Here is a 20,703-nt window from a genome sequence, read left to right as displayed (position 1 = left end):
GCTTTGGCTGAACTTCAATTGTTTTGAACGTTTCTAACCAATCAAAACGTATTGGTGTACACTTTTGAAAATATCACCCAGAATGCATTAGTTTCTGAAACGACGAATTGCAAGGAATGTCTGTCGACAAGGGTTTAGAACGACCTGGTTATTTACGAATTCCACTTCCTACCCAGTAAAACAAGGGGCTCCAAAGAGTCTGGGTCGCTCACCTTGGTTTTATATGTGCATATCCAGCAAAGGACACTCTCCAATATTGCAGACGAGAATAGACCCTATGACAAAGTTATCTATTTTGTTGATCTGGTATTATTGATCTTTTAGTTATTTTATGTTTCAAGCAGAGGATCTGTATTTTCTAACTTATCAGACCATATATTTCAATGCTTTGTTTTGCCTTGCTTTCTATATTTTTCATATTTTTTATATGTCAGCACTTTATTATTATCTACTCTTTTTTCTTTACATTTATCCCATAATCTGCACCATTGCACTTTATGGTCAATTCTGTAATCCACGAATTTGTATTTTTTATATGTCAGCACTTTATTATTATCTACTCTTTTTTTACCTGTTTTCTCCTTTTTTCTCTATTCTTTACATTTATCCCATAATCTGCACCATTGCACTTTATGGTCAATTCTGTAATCCCCATCAGAACCTTTCCACATCGATGACCGCGAGCATGTGTTGTCTCACGTTCATTGATATATAAGATGTATTTTTCCTAAACTTTGTATTGTTATCTTAATTTGAATATACTATATCAATTACATAAAGATGTTTTCCAACAGTTGATCATAAACGGTTCTAATGTATCAAAGACTTTTTCTAAATTACAAAAATTAGGTTTAGGTATTTCGCCCGAGATTTGTTTTGAAGATACATAACAGGATATCATATATCTGTCAAAATCCTATTGAACTGTATTAATACCTTCATGGGTTAAAATGACATCCGGTTTATGACAAAGAATCTTCCAGTCATTAAACTCAGTCCATTATTTTTGATTTGAAAACATCTATTGTTCAAACGTATGATCAACAAGCTGTTTTAAGAACCGAATTAATGTTGTATTTATATTACCATATATATAATCTATTCATTAATCTGAAGATTTAATATCAAAGAAAAGATTATTAAGGTTATCATTAATATAACAATGGATTAATGTATATCCTTGAAAACATACACCTGAAAGTAAAATTACTTTTATTGAGGAATCAGCGTTTACGACAGAACTACTGTCCCTTTATGCATTTAAATAAGCTTTAAATTTTTCCATCGAGCAACACCGAAAAGACATTAATTGTCGATAAGCGTATCTGATGCAGAATAAATTGGTATCATTAAAGTTATCAAAACAATGAAAATGTTTGTCTATTTAAAGACTATGTTTTCGTACTGAAATGAAAGTATTTTCAGGTACAAATCATGTGAAATTGTTGTCATACATTTCTTTTTTTTAGGTGCATGTTAACACATTTGTTTCGTAGCTAGCGTTTGGCCTCTTTTGTAAAGTCACATGGGCGTTTCCTTTTCTTAAATTACGTTACTTCTTTATCTCCAAGATTTGGTAATTTTCCAAATAACAATAAGCAAAACAATAATTGTGTGTGAATCTGCGGTTCAATCTACACAACCTTCAACAATACACTCTTTAAAATGTGCATTTGGAAGTAAACAACATGTTATATTAACATTAACGGTACCCATTACAGGACAGGATGCGCTTCTCGTCAATACCTGTTTCAACAGCGATGGTCAATACCAACATTTTAAAAGTTCAAACTTAAAGAAAGAACTTATTTACCAAATATATATGTTGTGTACAAGTTATTATTTTGTACAAATTATAATGTGTACAAAAATATTGTACAAATTATAATTTGTATTTTGACTTTGTACACATTATAATTTGTACAAAACGTGCCTGTACAAATTACAATTTTACACAATTTGACCAAAATTCACTTATAACTTGTACAACAGTTTTGAATATGAATTTTTGGTGAAAAATGCATTGATTCACACGATAGAATTGCAATAAACTGACCAGACACTAAACCTTATTAACAAAATACACCGATTTTACACAACTTCTAAAGGCAGATTGATCTTCGAAATATTTGAAAGAAAAAAAAGTAAACAAACAGATTTATTTTCAAATTGTTAATACATAAACTACTTTTTCTTAAAAAAATTATCATCAATAGTACTGCTTAATAAGTTATTTTGAGGAATTCTTTTTATTCATACACTTTGCAAAAACGATTATATTTCTTAAATTTGATATTTTGTATTGTGAAAGATCGTGTACAGCATTTTGATGATTGAAAATAATCTCAAAAGATTTGTTGCCACTTATTCGTTATTTCATAAAGTCATGAAAACAATCAAATCTTTCTTTAAACAAGTGATAATTTAAATTTGTAATTGGTACATCAAAAGATTAGATTTAGATGAATAATACTGCGTCACTTTTGTTTGTGAAAAGATTGATGGTTCAATGCTGTTGGGTCTGATGTTTTTATAATACTACACCAAATAGTTTTCTTATAAAATAAAAGTCCGTTTGTCTTTTCTGCATAAGTTTTATGTTGTTTTTAAAGTTTAGATTGTCTCAACTGATTTCTGTTAAGTTTTATGCACAGTCATAGATATTTATAAAACAAAGATCCTTGTTGAAAAAAAACAGTGATAATAAAACGGCAGAAAAACATCTGACATATTCCTGACTTTAGCATAGTCATATTCCTAACCAAATGGGGTGTTAAATCTCGCTTTCTTTCTGTGATATTTATTTGACTAAAATTCTTACTGAAGCAGTGACATACACATGTTTATTCACAGCAACAGTTCCTGAGCTTCAACGTTCGCTATGTGAAGCAGTTAAAATGCTTGTAAAACAGGTCGTCATTGATTTGAGAGTCAAAAGATGATTTGCAATACCTGATTCCATAAATCACTACATCACCTGCCCTAACTAATGATAAAGAAATAGGATTGAATTGTGTAACCTAGGTGTACTGAGTTACAGGTCATTTAATAGAAATTCAATAATGTGTATCATTGCTTTTTGCACCAAAAATCCATATGATAAATTATTCTACAAGTTATAAGTGAATTTTTGTCAATTTTTGTACAAATTGTAATTTGTACAAGCACTGTTTGTACAAATTACAATTTGTACAAAGTCAAAATACAAATTATAATTTGTACAATATTTTTGTGCACATTTTATAATTTGTACAAAATGATAACTTGTACACAACATATATATATATCCAGAGTCGGACAAGGAATCAGAGCTTTACATGAGGGATATTTATTCCTGATTTTAAGTTAATTTTCGAATATTTTGGAGCGTCAAACTTTTTAAACATATTACAGCCGATTGCATTTAGTGAGTTTATATATATTGAGGTAATTTCTTTGGTTAAGTTGCTTTCTATTTGAACCGTGAAGTCATTATTAGGGAAGGTAAACTATTTTCCTTTAAGAGTAGACTAGTCCGACATTCTATCTGTCTGTAGGACTATGCTACTTTAAATAACTTACCTATAATAATGACTTCACCGTTCAGTTAGCAAGCACGCTAACCAAAGATATTACCTTCACCTACAACCTCAATGCAATCGGCTATAACACAAAACCCATATCGCATACCAGGACCGACAAGATAGTTACTAGGCTTGTGAAACACTCTAACAGTCCAAAATGAGGTATCACACTAGTGGTAGTAATAACAAAAAATAAACAGCACAAATTTTCCTGCACCAGAATATTTAAGAGTATTCTTGATCGACAAATTCTGCACAAAATAAATGAACAGCGATTGGCAGAAAAAAGTAGGAATGCTATTTTAAAAGGCTCGTATCTGCCGAAATGATTTCAGGTTACCATATTGTTTTCTGTATTTTAATAGTTATCAAAGGTACCAGGATTATAATTCATTACGCCAGACGCGCGTTTCGTCTACATAAGACTCATCAGTGACGCTCATATCAAAACAGTTTCCTCTACTTTATCTAAGAAGAGTAGAAACAAAATAGTTGACGTCTTACTTAGTTATTTCGGAATTTTGGATCCTCAATGCTCTTTAACTTTGTACTTGTTTGGCTTTATAAATATTTTGATATGAGCGTCACTGATGAGTCTTATAAAGACGAAACGCACTTCTGGCGTACTAAATTATAATCCTGGTACCTTTGATAACTATTATTTATTTGTTTTTTCAGGATGTTCATCAACTATTGAACCAGTCGGAAGAATGGCCGCATCTTGGAATATTTTGATGTTAGTAACCGTAGGAACGGACGCCATGTTTGATGTTCAGGAAGATTTTCCAACTTTAGTACGAACGTCTGTTTCTGTAAACAAATTTTCACTGTTTTATGTAGAATTTTTTGCTCATTTTTCGTGGACAGATATTGCCGTAATTTATGACCAGAATGCCATATACTGTCCAAGATGGCAGGAAGGTCTAGAATTAGTCTTAGCAACCAATGGTTACCAGGTTACGGTAATTAAGATGAGATCGATATCAACTGGAATACTTCAATTTAAAGAAAAACTTCAGGAAGCTAGTGAAGTATCTCGAGGTAATAAAACTAAATCAATATTAAACTAAAAATTTAGAATGTAGAAAACAGGAAAATAGATATACGAAGAAGGGGAGAGCCTCTCTAAATTCAAGTCACAATTTGTAAAAGTAAACCATTATAGTTCTGCCATTAAAGAACACGGAGCCTTGACTCACACCGAATATCAAGCTATGAAGGCCAACCAAAGGTTTAATCTATATAAAAAACGAAAAACGAAAAACAAGAAACACATATAACAAAACGACTACTACTGAACATCAAAGTCCTGATGTAAAAACAGATGCAAACAAATGCAACAGGTGTTAACATTTTACTAGTCGCCAACCTTCCCCCTTTCCCTGAAACAATAGTGTAACATCACAACATAGAAAGACACTCTATAAAATATCAAAAGACACATTGAAAAGCTTTTGTTTGGATAAGAGTTGCTCAGACTTTAGTTTTTATGTTGCGTTTTGTGTATTACTATTTTTCTGTTTTTCTGTTTGTCTTTCTTATTTTTAGCCATGGCGTTGTCAGTATAATTTCGACTCATGAGTTTGAAAAAAACCTCTTGTATCTTTCGCTTCTCTTCTCGCTATTTATCACATCGATTTTTAGAAAAGTTGAGAATAAAATGAAATAATACTATTACAATTTTCTATCTTCCATATACATGATATCGTAAAATAGAATAGTTGTCTCATTTACAATCATACCACACTTCTTTATAGTATAAACAAAAGAGACGAAAGATACCTGCGGGATAGTCAAACTTATACATTGAAAATAAACTGACCACACCATGGCTAAAAAGGAAAAAAAGTCAAATAAAAGAACACAAGACATAACATAGAAAACTGAAGACTAAGCCACACGAACCCCACTAAAAAGTGGGGATGATCTCAGGTGCTGAAATGTTCCGGAAGGGTAAGCATATCCTGCTCCACAGTAAATACATTGATGTTCAATATTTAAAATTTAAACAATCCCCATTTATAAATATAATCATGGAATTATTTTATTTATTAATTAAGTATTTGCTGTTTGCTGCCACATGGATACCTTTCGGGAGCTGATGATTGAAGCATACAATCTTGGAATGACGAATGGCGACTATGTGTTTATAATGTGTACAAGGTACAACGGAGATTTCTTCGGAAACTATAACTGGCACAGAGGTGATGAATTTGACCAGGTATTTATACATATTGAACTCCAATCTTATTTGACTAGGATTGTCAGATTTCCTATCGAAGGTCGGTGGTTTTCTCCGGGCACTCGGGTTTCTTCCACCAAAAAAAAACCCTGGCCTCCACGAATTAGCCTAAATGTGGTGCTTAAAAGTGGCGTTTAAACACCAAAAAATAAATTAATTATACATTTAAAAATTCGCCGTTTCAGAATCTAATGCATCCTGGGTAATATTTTCAAAAGTGTACACCACGTTAACTTTTCTACATTGGCTAGAGGTATAGGGGGAGGGTTGAGATCTCATAAACATGTTTAACCCCGCCGCATTTTTGCGCCTGTCCCAAATCAGGAGCCTCTGGCCTTTGTTAGTCTTGTATTATTTTTAATTTTAGTTTCTTGTGTAGAATTTGGTGTTTAAAAATGGCGTTCATTATCACTGATCAAGTATATATATTGTTCAGGGGCCAGCTGAAGGACGCCTCCGGGTGCGGAATTTCTCACTGCATTGAAGACCTGTTGGTGACTTTCTGCTGTTGTCTGTTCTATGGTCGGGTTGTTGTCTCTTTGACGAATTACCCATTTCCATTCTTAAGTTTACCAAAACGTACTGATTGGTTAAAAATGTCATAAACAATGAGAATTTAACCAATGACGTGACGTTATTTTTGTTTTGGGGTACGAAAATTACAACTGGTACAGAGATGATGCATTTGATGCATTTTTCAACTGATCGGGAGGAGCTTGTGTTTTAGTTTGCATAATGACAGTCTATTTGAAGATGTGTGTGATAAGGATGATTGCCGTTATAATTAATATTGAATTTTAATCACCTGTCAGTGTCACCAAACGCATATAGAAAAGAACTGAGTGAATGATATGGGACGAATAGCTGGACACTTCACTGATGATTTTATCCCAATACTCCTGTCTATAGATGGACTGGACTTACATGAGCGAACTTTTTTAACCCCGCCCAGTCAAGTGAATTAAATCTAGTAATACGTATACATTTTAAAATTGCTCATCCGATAAATAGAGTGCTTGCTCAGAATATAAACGAAGGTACACACCAAACAGAACCGAATAAAAAAAAGAAGATGTGGTATGACTGCGAATGCAACAACTCTCCAAAAGAGACCAAATGACAAAAAAATACAACTAAAGGTCATTGTACGGCATTCAACTAGTAGCAAAGCCCACATAACAGTACAACATGAGCACAGACTATAAAAATCTTTTGAAAAAAATTGAACTCATCATTTGGATTCTTAAAAATACATCTAAAAAGTACAGAGTGGACGTGATTGGGTACTCATATATCTTACAAAAAAGACACTACGTACTTATCTAAGAGTAATGATACAGTTCATTATTACTGTCAGCTTTTCACCTTCATTGGAGTATATGACCAAAGCAAGTGAGTAGTACAACCGAGTCGGACGAATCATGGAATTAAAATATCAGATATTTTAAGACTAAGAAATTACTTATTGACAATCTCCTTTTTTTCAAATTTTATTTAGGACTTGAATTCTTCATTTTGTAAATTTATTGGATTGTAAAGGTATTGACCGAAGTACAGTTTTATGAAGTGCAGAAACGATTCATTTTGAAAAAGTGCTCACGGTCAACTAAATAAATAAAATTTGACAAACAGAAGATTGTCACTATATGCAGTGTGATACTCATGTAAAAAATTGATAACAGGCCACAACCATAAGAAAATGTATTATTCATCCAAATGTACATTAAAATATGCTATTTTTCTGCCTATACGTATCGAAGCATCATTACTCTTCTTAAATAACAGTCAAATTTTAGATAGCAGAAGAGGCATGGCAAACAGTGATGATGGTGAAGTTTAGAAATCAAGTTGGATCAGAATTTTTACAGTTTGAGCAAGACTTAATAGATCGCGCCAGAAAGGATTTTAACTATACCTACGATCCAGTAGTAAGCAAAGTTTTAGCTTTAATGACAAAATGAATAAAAAGACTGTTTTCATAATTCCGACTTTTGACTCCAAAATATATTATTGTTGGACAGATTACCTACTTTATGGTATAAAATTCTAACTTTTCAAAAAGGAGCAACAAAAAGACAAACCAAGCTACAATCGGTCTAATCTTGGAAAATAATAAACTTTTTTTGAATATTTTTTGTGTATAAAAAAGCTTTATTTTTTTTTCTTCCAAATTGGTAGAAAATTAGATACTTGGAGTTGAAAGTTGGTAACATGAAAGTACAGTGAAACCTGTTTAAACCGAACCTCTTCGAGACAAGGATTTTGTTCGGTTTTAGTCGATATTCGGTTTTCTCAGGTTCACAACGCATACAATTTGATATCGTCGCTGTTATGCAAAAACCTCGTATCTCAATTTTTTGCGGAAATTTTTCATCGAAGATTTAGAATTAAATATGTATGTTCCACTGTATGCGAGAATATCTGATCTTCTAACCAATCATTAACCCGAATTCTGACATGTGACGAAAAAGTGTAGTCGGATTGGTGAGACATTTTGTTGTGCGATAATATCGTATCTCAAAAGAAAAACACTTTTCACGGCAGCTGACATTATTACAGGTACGGTTTTATCAATTTTAGGTTCTCAAAGCTAATATATTAGCTTAAAAATAATGAAAATACAATATAGGTGCAGACATTTTTGCTCGTCTTGGTAATTGATTGGTTAGAAGATCAGATATTTTCGCATACAGCGGAACATGCATATTAAATTCTAAATAATCGATAACAAGATTTCAGTTTTTACTGCCTGGTGTAAAATTAAAAACCTTAGATACGAGGTTTTTGCATAACAGCGACGATATGTTGGTTTCTACAGGTTTTCTGTTTATACAGGATTCGGTTCAGTCAGGTTTCACTGTATTCCTTTTGCTAGTTATGTTCCGTCTTTTCCTTACTATTTTGTGATCAGGGGTGGTGTCCGTTTGTCATCGTATTATGAGTTTAAATACTAAGACATTTGCTCCAAAAATAGTTTTTAAATGGCACTATGTAAAAAAAATGGTCTACCTTATTTTCAGTAGAAATAATTGAGCATGCAATTGTTTTTAAATTAATGAATACAAAAACTGTTTTATGTTGCTCAAAACACAAGTTATATGTTGTAGTCAGCCGAGAACCAGCTTGTTCAGGTGGTAAATTTAGTAAACAAATCCTAAACAAATATGTGGAAGACCTTGGATACTCCGAAATAGCAGGTAGTTCCGGTTCGAATTGTAAGCGTGTGATAAATAACGATGACATTTTGACTTTTTGGAAGTTAATAAATGTTATCAAAATTAAAATTACTGCAAATTTTTATTTAAAATAATTTGCACATACTTTTTTGTTATTTACAGTCGATGTCAATAAGTATGTTGCTAAAGGTAATGTCTTTGGCTGGCTTGCTTGCTAGCTGAACCGTGAAGTCATTGTTAGGTAGGGTACACTACCCTCCTTTCGAAGTAGCCTAGTCCTACAGAAAGTTAGATTGGTTATCTATCGGACTAGTCTACTCTTACAGGAGGGTAGCTTACCTAACCTAACAACAGTATGACTTCACGGTTCAGTTAGCAAGCAAGCTAACCAAAGATATAACCCATAGCTACATACTCAATGAAATCGGCTGTAATTCTTTTCTCATTTATAGCCAGGACCTGATGTAATAGATTATTACGACTTATTTCTTATTTATGGCCAAATTCTGAATGAAACCATAGAAGAGGGCGGAAACTATAGCGATGGTGTTTATATGAAATCGAAAATAAAAGGAAAGACTTTTAAAGGTCAGTGTAAATGTTTTGCATTTGGGTGTTTAGATAAATTTCAAAAAGTTCTTGTAACCTGTAAGCTAAACGATGATGTACACCAGAAAATTGTATTAACTCGTTTAAACTTGATTCTAAAAAATGCAAAATATAACATTGTTATATGAAATAAACGCTGATGAAAACATTTTGTGGTTAAAGTATTTCAATATCAAAAATGCAAAATAAAACGTAATTCAAAAGCAAAATGCACTAAAATCCAGTTTAATTTATCTAGCTAATTTATGATTATCTTTTTTATATTTAATAATACTTTCATATAAAAACATTTACTTCCAGGAATACAGGGCAACCTTGTTTTTGACAGCATTGGAGCACTGGAGCCGGAGTACTCGCTTCACGATGTTAACCCAATTACTGGGGAGTTTAAGGTAACTTATTAAAAAGTATTCACACATATTTACTTTTCCTTAGTAATTTTAGTCAGTTTAAATACTTGGATTAATACTTTTGACCAGTACATTTTTCTTGGCCTAAAAAATGAATGCCAATTATGTTTCTATTCTTATAGAAAACAAATAGTGTAAAAGAGGGACGAAAGATACCAGAGGAACAGTCAAATTCATAGATCGAAATAAATTGACAACGCTAGGGCTAAAAAAAAAGACAAACAAACAAATAAATAGTACACAAAACACAACATAGAAACTAAAGACTTAGCAAAACAAACCCCACCAAAAACTGGGGGTGATCTCAGGTTCTCCGTAAAGGTAACCAGATCCTGCTCCACACGTGGCACCTTTCGTGTTGCTCGGGTTATTACAAACCCGGTAAATAGTCTAATACGGTAGGTACTATGAATGCCAATTATGATTCCATTTCAATGAAAACTAATCATGAAATCGATTTCAAATTGTATTGTCGGATATTTAAGATGACGTGCAGTTCATAATTATATTGTGGTGTACTGGGGTAATGTCCGATGTCGTAAATTCATAAGCAATGGTGTCCGTTTTTTATTCTTAGATTGCGATGTTGTAGTGTTCTACTATATATTATTTATGTATGCATTTCTCTGTCATGAGTTTTCTTCGTTTATTTGTAATGTATTTCTGTTGCATAATTTTGTCATTTAAGCGGTAGTTTATACATTGTCAAATATCGGGAGGTTTTTCTAGCAATAAAACTAGGTTAAACCCATCATTGTTCCTAAAATGTCATGCTCCAAGCCAGGAATATGACAGTTGTTATCAAACATTTGAAAATGCCTGTACCAAGTCAGGAATATGACATGTCTTGTCCATTCGTTTTTGATGCGTTTTGTTATTTGATTTTGCCATGTGATTATGGACTTTCCCTATTGATCTTCCTCTAAGTTCAGTTTTTTTGTGATTTTACTTTTTAAATGTATGTTTGCGTTCATTTTTGTAGCAGTTTAGTTTTCATGTTTATTTGTTATTTTACTCTTTCAGTTGATGTGTTTCCCTCGCTTTTGGTTTTGACCCAGATTTGATTTTACTGAATGGATTTATGAGTATTGAACAGAATAATACTGCTGTTACCTTTATCAGAAACACCATAATTCCGTTTTTGTATTTCGAATAACGAAGTGTTATACAGGTGCGAGATTTAGCTAGCTGTAAAAACCAGGTTTAATTCACCATTTTCTACATAAAAGAACATGCATATACCAAGTTAGGAGTATGACAGTTGGTAGACCTTCATTTGATGTGTTTGAGCTTTTGATTTTGCCACTTGCTTGATTAGGGACTTTCCTTTTTGAATTTTTGCGGAGTTTAATATTTTTGTGATTTTACTTTTTAAGGCGGTACCCAACACTTTAACTAAAATTGATTTGGCTCGTTTAATTTTCTTAAAATTTTGACGAAGTGTTTACTTTGACCCTTTTACAAAAATATAAAAATTTCAAAAAATTTGAACCAACAGTTTTATCAGAAAAATTATTCTGGTTATATAGCAGTTTGACAAACACTTATTTTGATCATTGAGAAGCTTAATATTCGTTTTACATCACAACGTAATTAAAACGTTTAGCTGACTTTACAGAGTTATCTCCCTGTAGTGTTAGGTACCACCTTTATAATGCTATTTGAAAATCAAATGAAGTTTCCATGTATGTTTACTCTAGGTCGTTGGTGATTATTTTAGTTTTTCACGACAACTAATCCTAAGCAATGCGTCTATCCACTGGCCAGGTAATAAAGGACCGCCAAAGAATACACCTTATTGTGGATTTGTAAATGAGAATCCAGCATGTTCTCCAAAAGGTATGAAATAAACTCATCATAATAAGATACATTTACCAGGATTGAAATTTTATATTAGCGCCAGACGCGCGTTTCGTCTTAAAAATACTCAAAAGTAAAGCTCGAATAAAAAAAAAGTAACAAAAAGTTCAAATAAAGTACGGAGTTGAAGAGAATTGAGGACCAAAAAGTTGCCAAAAAAAAGCTAAACGGCCTAGCCACAATCAGATGTGCATTTGTGTTTCACATGAAGTCAAAAATAAGTATCACCTGAGGGAAAAACTTTTTTGATATTTTGGTTCAAAAATGGTTAAAATTATGAAAAAGTGCCATCTCTGGAAGCATTTATATAATAACATGCAGTTTTTGGAAGAAATATTTAATATTTTTATTAAATAAATGGTGTTTAAAACTGTATAATTTTCTTTAATGGTTGCCTTGAAGACATGGTCACCAGTGTCAGACTTATGGTCAATGACAAAGACAACAAAATATGTTTAGAATTATTGAATATCAAACATTTTAATTTAAAAAAAAATGACAAGAACATCAAGAACTCACAGTTATTTCAAACAACAGTGGCTTTCTTTGATCATTAATCTTATTTGATAAAACTGTATCTAAACTTAACTATAAATAACAAACTTCAAAAAAAAAACCTTTCTTTTGGTGTATAGAACATTAAAATAACTTGATGCATATGCTTACAATAAACAATCAAACTTAGCAATACAATTTATATGTTTTGTCTACGGACAAGACATTGTATTCATATTTAACATGTTTAATGAAATGCATTATTAAAACCTAATTTTGATATAGCTGAAAGTGTTCTCTTGAGAGAAAAAAACATACATTTTATCAGGTTTATCTATCAAATGATGCTTAACATCGAAGAAAATGGAAACAAATACATTTTGATAATGTCTATGGACAAGACATTTTATTGATATTCAATTAAATGCTTTCAAAGATGATTGTTAAAGTTAAGATTAAAAGTTACCAATTAAATTTTAAGCTAAGTTTTTCTAATTTTCGAAACAATAAAAAAAGTACCCATAATTCTTTACATATCTCAATAATTTATTGATTAAGCCAAAATGAAGACACATCCTTTTAACTGAAATCCATATATCTGACTGTTTAAAACAATCAAACTATTATTAAAACTCAATTCTAACATAGTTGAATGTGTCCTCTTGAAAAAATAAAATACATGTTACCTATCAAAGTAGGCTTAACTCAAGGAAATTGGATACAATTATATTGTGGTAATGTCTACGGACAAGACAATTTCAGTTAAAAAAAATCTGTTAGAATTAATTGTGACTATATTTATGTTGAAAATACTGAGTTTTAATTTGAATAGATAACTTTCACACCTATAAATACTATAAATAAGATTTAAGTTCCATAGCAGACAAATAATTGAATTTAATACAGTGTCTTGTCCGTAGACACTTCCTCATCTGCTGTTAATACTGAAATGCAAAAGATAAAGTTAGAGAGAGAGAAATACTTTTTCTTCACTTGATGTAGTTAATCTGTTAATGTCTACGGACAAGGCATGTGTCTACGGACAAGACATTCTGACATATTTTTGAATTTTTTTCCTCTATTAATAGATAGTAGAAAAAAATGTTAGTAGTGTTTTCATATCTACAAAAGAACAGGAACTTAGCAATGCAACATTAATGTAATTATTCTTCCAGTTTACTAGGGAATGCATGTCTATGGACAAGACATTTTTTCACTTTATTTGTATATCCAACTGTGATGGCATATATCTCCAGCTAGGGTACTGCAATTTTGATAAATGAGGTAGTTTTTGATAATGTGTATACTAGAAGAGAAAACAAAACACATAATAGCATAAATTTGATTTATTTTTTCTCTTTTATCACTACACTGAGCAAGCTAAAAACAAAAGTACAAAATTTCATAACAAGCGCATAGGATTCAACTTTTTATCATAACTTTGTAACCACTGAAGATATTTTGTTGCAACAACCAGTAAAAGAAAGATGAATAAACTGTCTATAACAGTGAACAAATAATGTAGTTCAAATTAAATTCACTTATTAACTATCAAATGATAAAAACAGCGAAATTTTAAATAAACAACATAACGTGAAATTTTGACCATTTTCAGCGTGTATTTTAGTGGGGTTTTTTTAAACGGTAACACCTATACATTCTCTTCTTCAGTTCAAAAATGTATTACTTATGTAAAGTTTATCTTCTTGTCTTTACAAGCCTATAACATAAACCCAATATGAAATGCACATCTGATCTTGGCTAGGCCGTAAAGTAAGTGATTCATGATGTAGAAAAACCTTAGTATTTCAAATATTCCATGTTTTATAGTTATTATTATTTACAGTTATTATATAAATATGGCCATATCAATGATAATTCATGTCAATACAAAAAAGTGCTGACTACAAGGCTGGTGACACCCTCGGGGAATTAAAACTTCTCCAGAAGTGGCATCGAACCAGTGGTAGTAAATATATAAATGTAATAACAAAATAATTTTAGTTATATGAAGGTCTGAATAATGGGCCCACCAATTTTTTGTTCCCACTTTTAGGGGGTAAATTTTATCTATTCTTTATACATTTTGTCCATGTTTTTCTATTCTTTTTCTTTCTATCTTGTTTTTTAGGGGGGAGCGGGGTCTTTATTCGGCGCATTGTGTCCATTATACTCTGTTTTTAAATCCTATCCAGGGTATTTTATATCAATAAACAGAAAGCATGATATGAATTGACTGTTGTACCGAAATGGTTTCTTTTACCAAAAATTATCATCTGATATTTTTGTTTTTATAGAACTATATTTAATTGATTGCTTTATTAAAAAACCATAACGTAAAATTCCTACGTATCACATATCATATTACGGCCTTTTTGTAAGTTTTTTATCATTAAAAGGTAAAAGCAAAAAAAATGCCAATAAGTAAATAATATGTAACAAAAAATAATCAAATATATTTATACTAATACTTAACAAACTTCTTTCATGTAAGCATCCGAAAGAAGTTATCATTAGACATGAGTTAATGAATATAACTCTTCAAAATCCCTTATACGTGTGCATCTTAATTTTATAGTTTAATTTTATTCAAAGCTTTTAAGTACCACAGATTATATTAACTCTTGTAGCGATACAGACTTAGAGATGGTTGATTTATCAATTATATCACAAATGCATTACTGATAAAGTCTAAGACAAATTAAAGTATATAAAACCCAACAAAAAAAAAACTAACTACTAATAACACCAAACAAAGTAAAAAAAAGAACAAACGGGAACGGCGGTTTGGGGAAGGGGGTGACGGTATGTCCCCGGTGTTTTGAAAAGGATTAGAAGATCCTTTCATGTGTGGACTTATCGTGTTTCTCGTGCATATTTTGCACCTGGTAATAGATGTTGATTGATGTATCACATTTGATGAAAATTTCTCATGAATGTTCACACCTGGTAAAAGACGTTGATTGGTTTGTAACGTTTGATGAAAATTTCTTATGTATGTTCACACCTAGTAAAAGACGTTGATTGGTTTGTCACGTTTGATGAAAATTTCACATGCATATTCACACCTAGTAAAAGACGTTGATTGGTTTGTCACGTTTGATGAAAATTTCTCATGCATGTTCACTTCACACCTTGTAAAAGACGTTGATTGGTTTGTCACATTTGATGAAAATTTCTCATGCATGTTCACACCTTGTAAAAGGCTTTGATTGGTTTGTCACTTTGATGAAAATACCACGAGTTGTGCCTATCACAATTGGAACATACTGGTATCAGTCGTCATCTGTAAAGCAGATATTCATTTACCGTCAACCGACTCGTGATAGTAGCCGTAAATTTTTTAGAAGGGAGGTTTCAACTTTAACTTTCTGGTTAAATGCCTTTTTTGTATGCTTAAATCATTTATATGTTTATCAAAGTCAAATTCATCAATATATTTTATGCATTCACATGAACCAGAATAAAGTAAAAAGTTTGATCCTTTAAACATATTCATAAAACATGTTGATGCAAACGTACCAACGGGGACATACCCTCACCCCCTTCCCCAAACCGCCGTTCCCGTTTGTGTAAAAGAGGGACGAAATATAACAGAAGGACATTCAAACTCATAGATACAGGAATAAAGTGACAACGCTATTGCTAAAACTAAACAAAGAAAAACAGACAGACAGAGAGATAATAGTACAGAAGATGCAATATAGAAAACTTAAGACTAAGCAACACGAATAACACTAAAACTAGGGGTGATCCCAGGTGCTCTGGAGGGGTAAGCAGATCCTGCTCCACATGTGGAACCCGTAGTGTTGTAAACATTGATGCACTGTAACCTTGGTCTGCAATCTTTAAACAATAAATATACTGTAACTTTTTTTTCGCGAGAGATTTATTTTCGCGACTTTCGCGAGTAGAAAAATAACGCGAATTTAAATAGTCGTGAATATGTAAAACCTGGATTATTCCTTATTAAACTTCAGCGAGTAAATAAGAAAATCGAGAATTTAAATAGCCGCTTAGTTGTCTAGAAAGGATAAAACATGAAATAAAGTATCCGCGAAAATAAGTTGGCTTATAGTAGTCTATTAATCAATTTTTATTTCAGAGTTGAGCGTGTTGGCAATAGTTGCTGGTTCTCTTGTTGGTATTGTTGTTTTTATATTGCTTGTTGTGATTTTTTGGATACAGGTAAGTGAATTGTATAATACATTGTATATTACCTCCCTATACATTTCCAGGAATATGATTGGTTTAAAGCGTCTGCGTGGAGACCGTGTATATTCCATATACGAATACATCACATTTCATTTTATTTTAGTGTTTTGACACTATAAATGATTCGAAATATAAAAATAAGATGATTGGTATGACTGTCATTGAGAAACTTTCTACAATAGACTCAATGACACAGAAATCAAAACAACTTAAGGTCACCACATACGGCCTTCATTCATAAGCAAAACTCATACTGCAAAGTCATCTATAAAAATGTCCGGACATTTCAAATTTGAAACGATTTTAAAGAAAAAGGCTAAAGGCCAAATGTGTGTACAAAATAATGAACCAAAAACAAATATCATTAACAGAAACAAACCAAAACCACTGAATTACAGGCTCCTCACTTGAGACAGGTACATACAAAATGTTGCAGGTTAAACATGTTTAAGTCAATTTTATATGCTTTTAATCTTCAGACTTTCAGAAAAACAATTAAACTTACAAAAAATCTAGGTGGTCTTTGTTTTTATTTAATTGGATGCCTGTCATATTCCTGTACATCACACTCATCTTGTATTCATAGCTCTGAGAAAAAATCAGTTTCGTTTGATCATAAAGTACTGTGTATTCACTATTATTCGTGAGATATCAGTTTTCGTGGAATACGTAGATACAGATAAATCATGAATTTAAATGTTCAACTAATGACATTTTTTTCTATAAACTTTTCGGCGGATTTTGAAAAAAACCACGAAATCAAATAGCCACGAAAATGCAATTTCATCAATCTACGAAAAATTGGAACCCCAAAAAAAATGAAAGAATCCAAAGTAATAATAGAACTGAAGAGTAAAGGTTGTACTTACAGCGTCTGTGTGTACCACAACAACTAATGGAAATGTACTGTCATATAACTACATTGTACTAAGAAACGACAGATAGAAGTACAGATGAGATCAGTTACAATACATTATAAACTGTATGCATCCAAAGCGCTTCAAATATGAAGAGCTATATAACAAAATAGGTCTTTAAAATAGCCAAATCTATCTTATATCAACTTTACCTGAATATAACTACATTGTACTAAGAAATGACAGATAGAAGTACAGATGAGATCAGTTACAATACATTATAAACTGTATGCATCCATAGCGCTTCAAATAAGAAGAGCTATATAACAAAATAGGTCTTTAAAATAGCCAAATCTATCTTATATCAACTTTACCTGAATATAACTACATTGTACTAAGAAATGACAGATAGAAGTACAGATGAGATCAGTTACAATACATTATAAACTGTATGCATCCATAGCGCTTCAAATAAGAAGAGCTATATAACAAAATAGGTCTTTAAAATAGCCAAATCTATCTTATATCAACTTTACCTGAATATAACTACATTGTACTATGAAATGACAGATAGAAGTACAGATGAGATCAGTTACAGTACATTATAAACTGTATGCATCCAAAGCGCTTCAAATTTGAAGAGCTATATAACAAAATAGGTCTTTAAAATAGCCAAATCTCTCTTATACCAACTTTACCTGAAAGAGTTGAAACCTTAGTTTCTAATAATTTAGTAACTGACAATTTTAGAAAGATTTATTAGAAATCATGTCAGTACTTGGCTGATGATACCCTCGAGACTGATATTCCACCAGTAGAGGTATCGACCAAGTGCTGTAAAACAAAATGAAAACAGCACGTTATAAAATTAATGCGTCCAAAGCTCTTTTGTGGATTTACCGTCACCAAGAACGCCTCAAAGCGATATATTTAAAAAGACTTGCATGGAACTGTTCTCAACAGATTAAGATCAGTGTTACCTTAAAATATAGCAATATACTTCTATCCTGTACCATGTCAGGAATATGACAATTGTTATCCATTTGTTTGATGGACAAAAATACTGAGTTCTAAGGAAATTAATTAACAGAAAGGTCCATAAGCAAACGGTTAAATCAAAACCTCAAACACATCAAACGATTGTATCTTTCAAATTTATAGAAAAATGAAACAAGAAGCACAGCTTAAAGGTTCTTGGTGGAAAATCAAGTCAGGTGACGTCAAGTTGAATAACAGTACCAATAATAGTTATTGTAGTAGACGGAGTCGCCTTTCTATGTTAAAGGTAAATATATATTTCACGCCTTTAAATGGTGGCTCGGATTTTTTCCTCCATCATAGATTTTGAAGTACCAGATAACAATTGGTCTAGATCCTGCTGGAAATGTGCAAAATTTGATAGAAGTATGTAAACTATGATATTATACAAGATTAAGGCGACTGAAATTAACCGTTGTTGGAGTCTCGTTAAAAATATATAGTTATCAAAGGTACCAGGATTATAATTGAATACGCCAGACGCGAGTTTCGTCTACATAAAACTCATCAGTGACGCTCAGATCAAAACAGTTAAAAAGCCAAACAAAGACAAAGTTGAAGAGCATTGAGGACCCAAAATTCCAAAAAGTTGTGCCAAATACGGCTAAGGTAATCTACTCCTGGCCTTGAAAGCATAAAGCTTTGCTCAGTGCTCGGAGCACAAAAATCATGCTCAAAATGTGAAATCCAGTAATTTGATTGGTTGATTCTTGAGTCTGAGGACAAAAATCATGCTCAAAAGTTTTATGACCGCAAGGCCAAGGGGTAAGAAGATCCTTAGTATGTGTTTATGTAATTGTTTTTACTTTTACTCCTGTGAATTGTGTTTTGATGTATAAACTTTAATGTATGTTTCATTTATGCTGTTTACCATATATAATTAATCAATAGAAAAGCATGTAGATTTCAAAAAATCATGTAAAGGAATCTGAGTAAAACTTTGAAATAATTATATGAGAATAGCTTAAGATTGTGCATGTACATAATTTTTTTTTCAACAAGATTTATCAATATGCAGTCAAAATAAATATCCTGAAAATATCTGCGTTTTAATTTTATTGTATCAAATGGATTGGTTTAACAGACAATAAAATAAGTATAAACGCTCAAGTAAATAAGGTTTCAGTAAAAAATCATTAATCAGCAATCGATGCAAACTACTAACATATTTTGTTATCTAGATTGTTTAAATAGGTAGACCTAGGTTAAGGAAATAACTCTTTAAATCAGTGATGCGTTTGTAAAAGTCAAGTTTCGTCAATGAATTTTAAGCATTTACCTGAAACAGATTGGAAATAATCTATATATCCAAGAAGCTTAGAAACATATTTATGAAAATGGCTGACACAAACGTACTGAGGATTTTAAGAGTTCTTTTCCTAACCTAGGTCCTACCTCCTTAAATAGGGGTTTTTGAGTAAACTCTCTCCAACAGACGAGAAATGGATCATTTAACCAATTATATGGCAAATGAGTTTGAAAGGCATTGTTCTGATTACAGTAAATATTAACACAAAAAAACTCATTTATTTGTTTATAAAATATAAGTTACACGGTTATAAAGGCTTACATTTTCTAATAAATGACATAAACCAATACATACACCAAATATAAGCAAATAATTTAATTTTGGATGTAACGCGTCCTCTGATTGGCTGACGTTATTTTGTTATGAGCGATAGACATAATTTAGTCATGTGACCGTGACGTCATCAACGTTTTTGCATGGTGGTCTACGGTTTAAAATGGAATTTAGAATTAAATTATAAGAAATGACTGTAATATTTTTTCTGTCTATTCAAAATAACATAAAAATGTGGTGCACACTGTTAAATAACCCGCTACGCGCGTTATTCAGTGTGCACCACATTTTTTATGTTATTTCTTCATAGACAGAAAAAATATTACAGTCATTCCTTAAATATGTATGAAAACATATCTGGCTTTAAAGGATCTTTTAAACTTTATTTGTTCCATATGAGTCTTGTGGGGCGTTACGCGACTCTAATGTACAAAATTGAAATTCTGGTATCTTTGATGAGCTTGCTGATTTGTTTGATTGCAGTCATATTTCATTTTGGTTGTTCACACTATATTTTCTTATTTATAACCTTACGCATTTGCTTATTGTAGAGTACAGAAGAAATTTACTCCTATAAGGAGGCATATGGTCACTTTGCAGGAGATCATTGTGGAGTGTACCAGGTAATACATGTAATAGTAATGTTAGCCCAGTTT

General features: G+C 31.8%; 1 protein-coding gene across 1 annotated transcript; it reads left to right on the top strand.

The window, feature by feature from the left end:
* Nucleotides 1-4,241: 4,241 nt before the first annotated feature.
* Nucleotides 4,242-20,670, top strand: LOC139509581 (atrial natriuretic peptide receptor 1-like; the record flags this gene model as incomplete). The annotated part of the gene is made up of 8 exons (XM_071296196.1): nucleotides 4,242-4,604; nucleotides 5,624-5,784; nucleotides 7,602-7,733; nucleotides 9,434-9,569; nucleotides 9,891-9,982; nucleotides 11,701-11,839; nucleotides 16,461-16,543; nucleotides 20,599-20,670. Coding segments are annotated over 8 exons (1,178 nt in total), but the record flags the coding sequence as incomplete, so codon positions are not given.
* Nucleotides 20,671-20,703: the final 33 nt, after the last annotated feature.

The sequence above is a fragment of the Mytilus edulis genome, unplaced genomic scaffold (genome assembly GCF_963676685.1).
Source record: "Mytilus edulis unplaced genomic scaffold, xbMytEdul2.2 SCAFFOLD_407, whole genome shotgun sequence".
Taxonomy (NCBI): Eukaryota; Metazoa; Mollusca; class Bivalvia; order Mytilida; family Mytilidae; genus Mytilus; species Mytilus edulis.
This window is presented reverse-complemented; position numbering and strand designations above follow the sequence as displayed.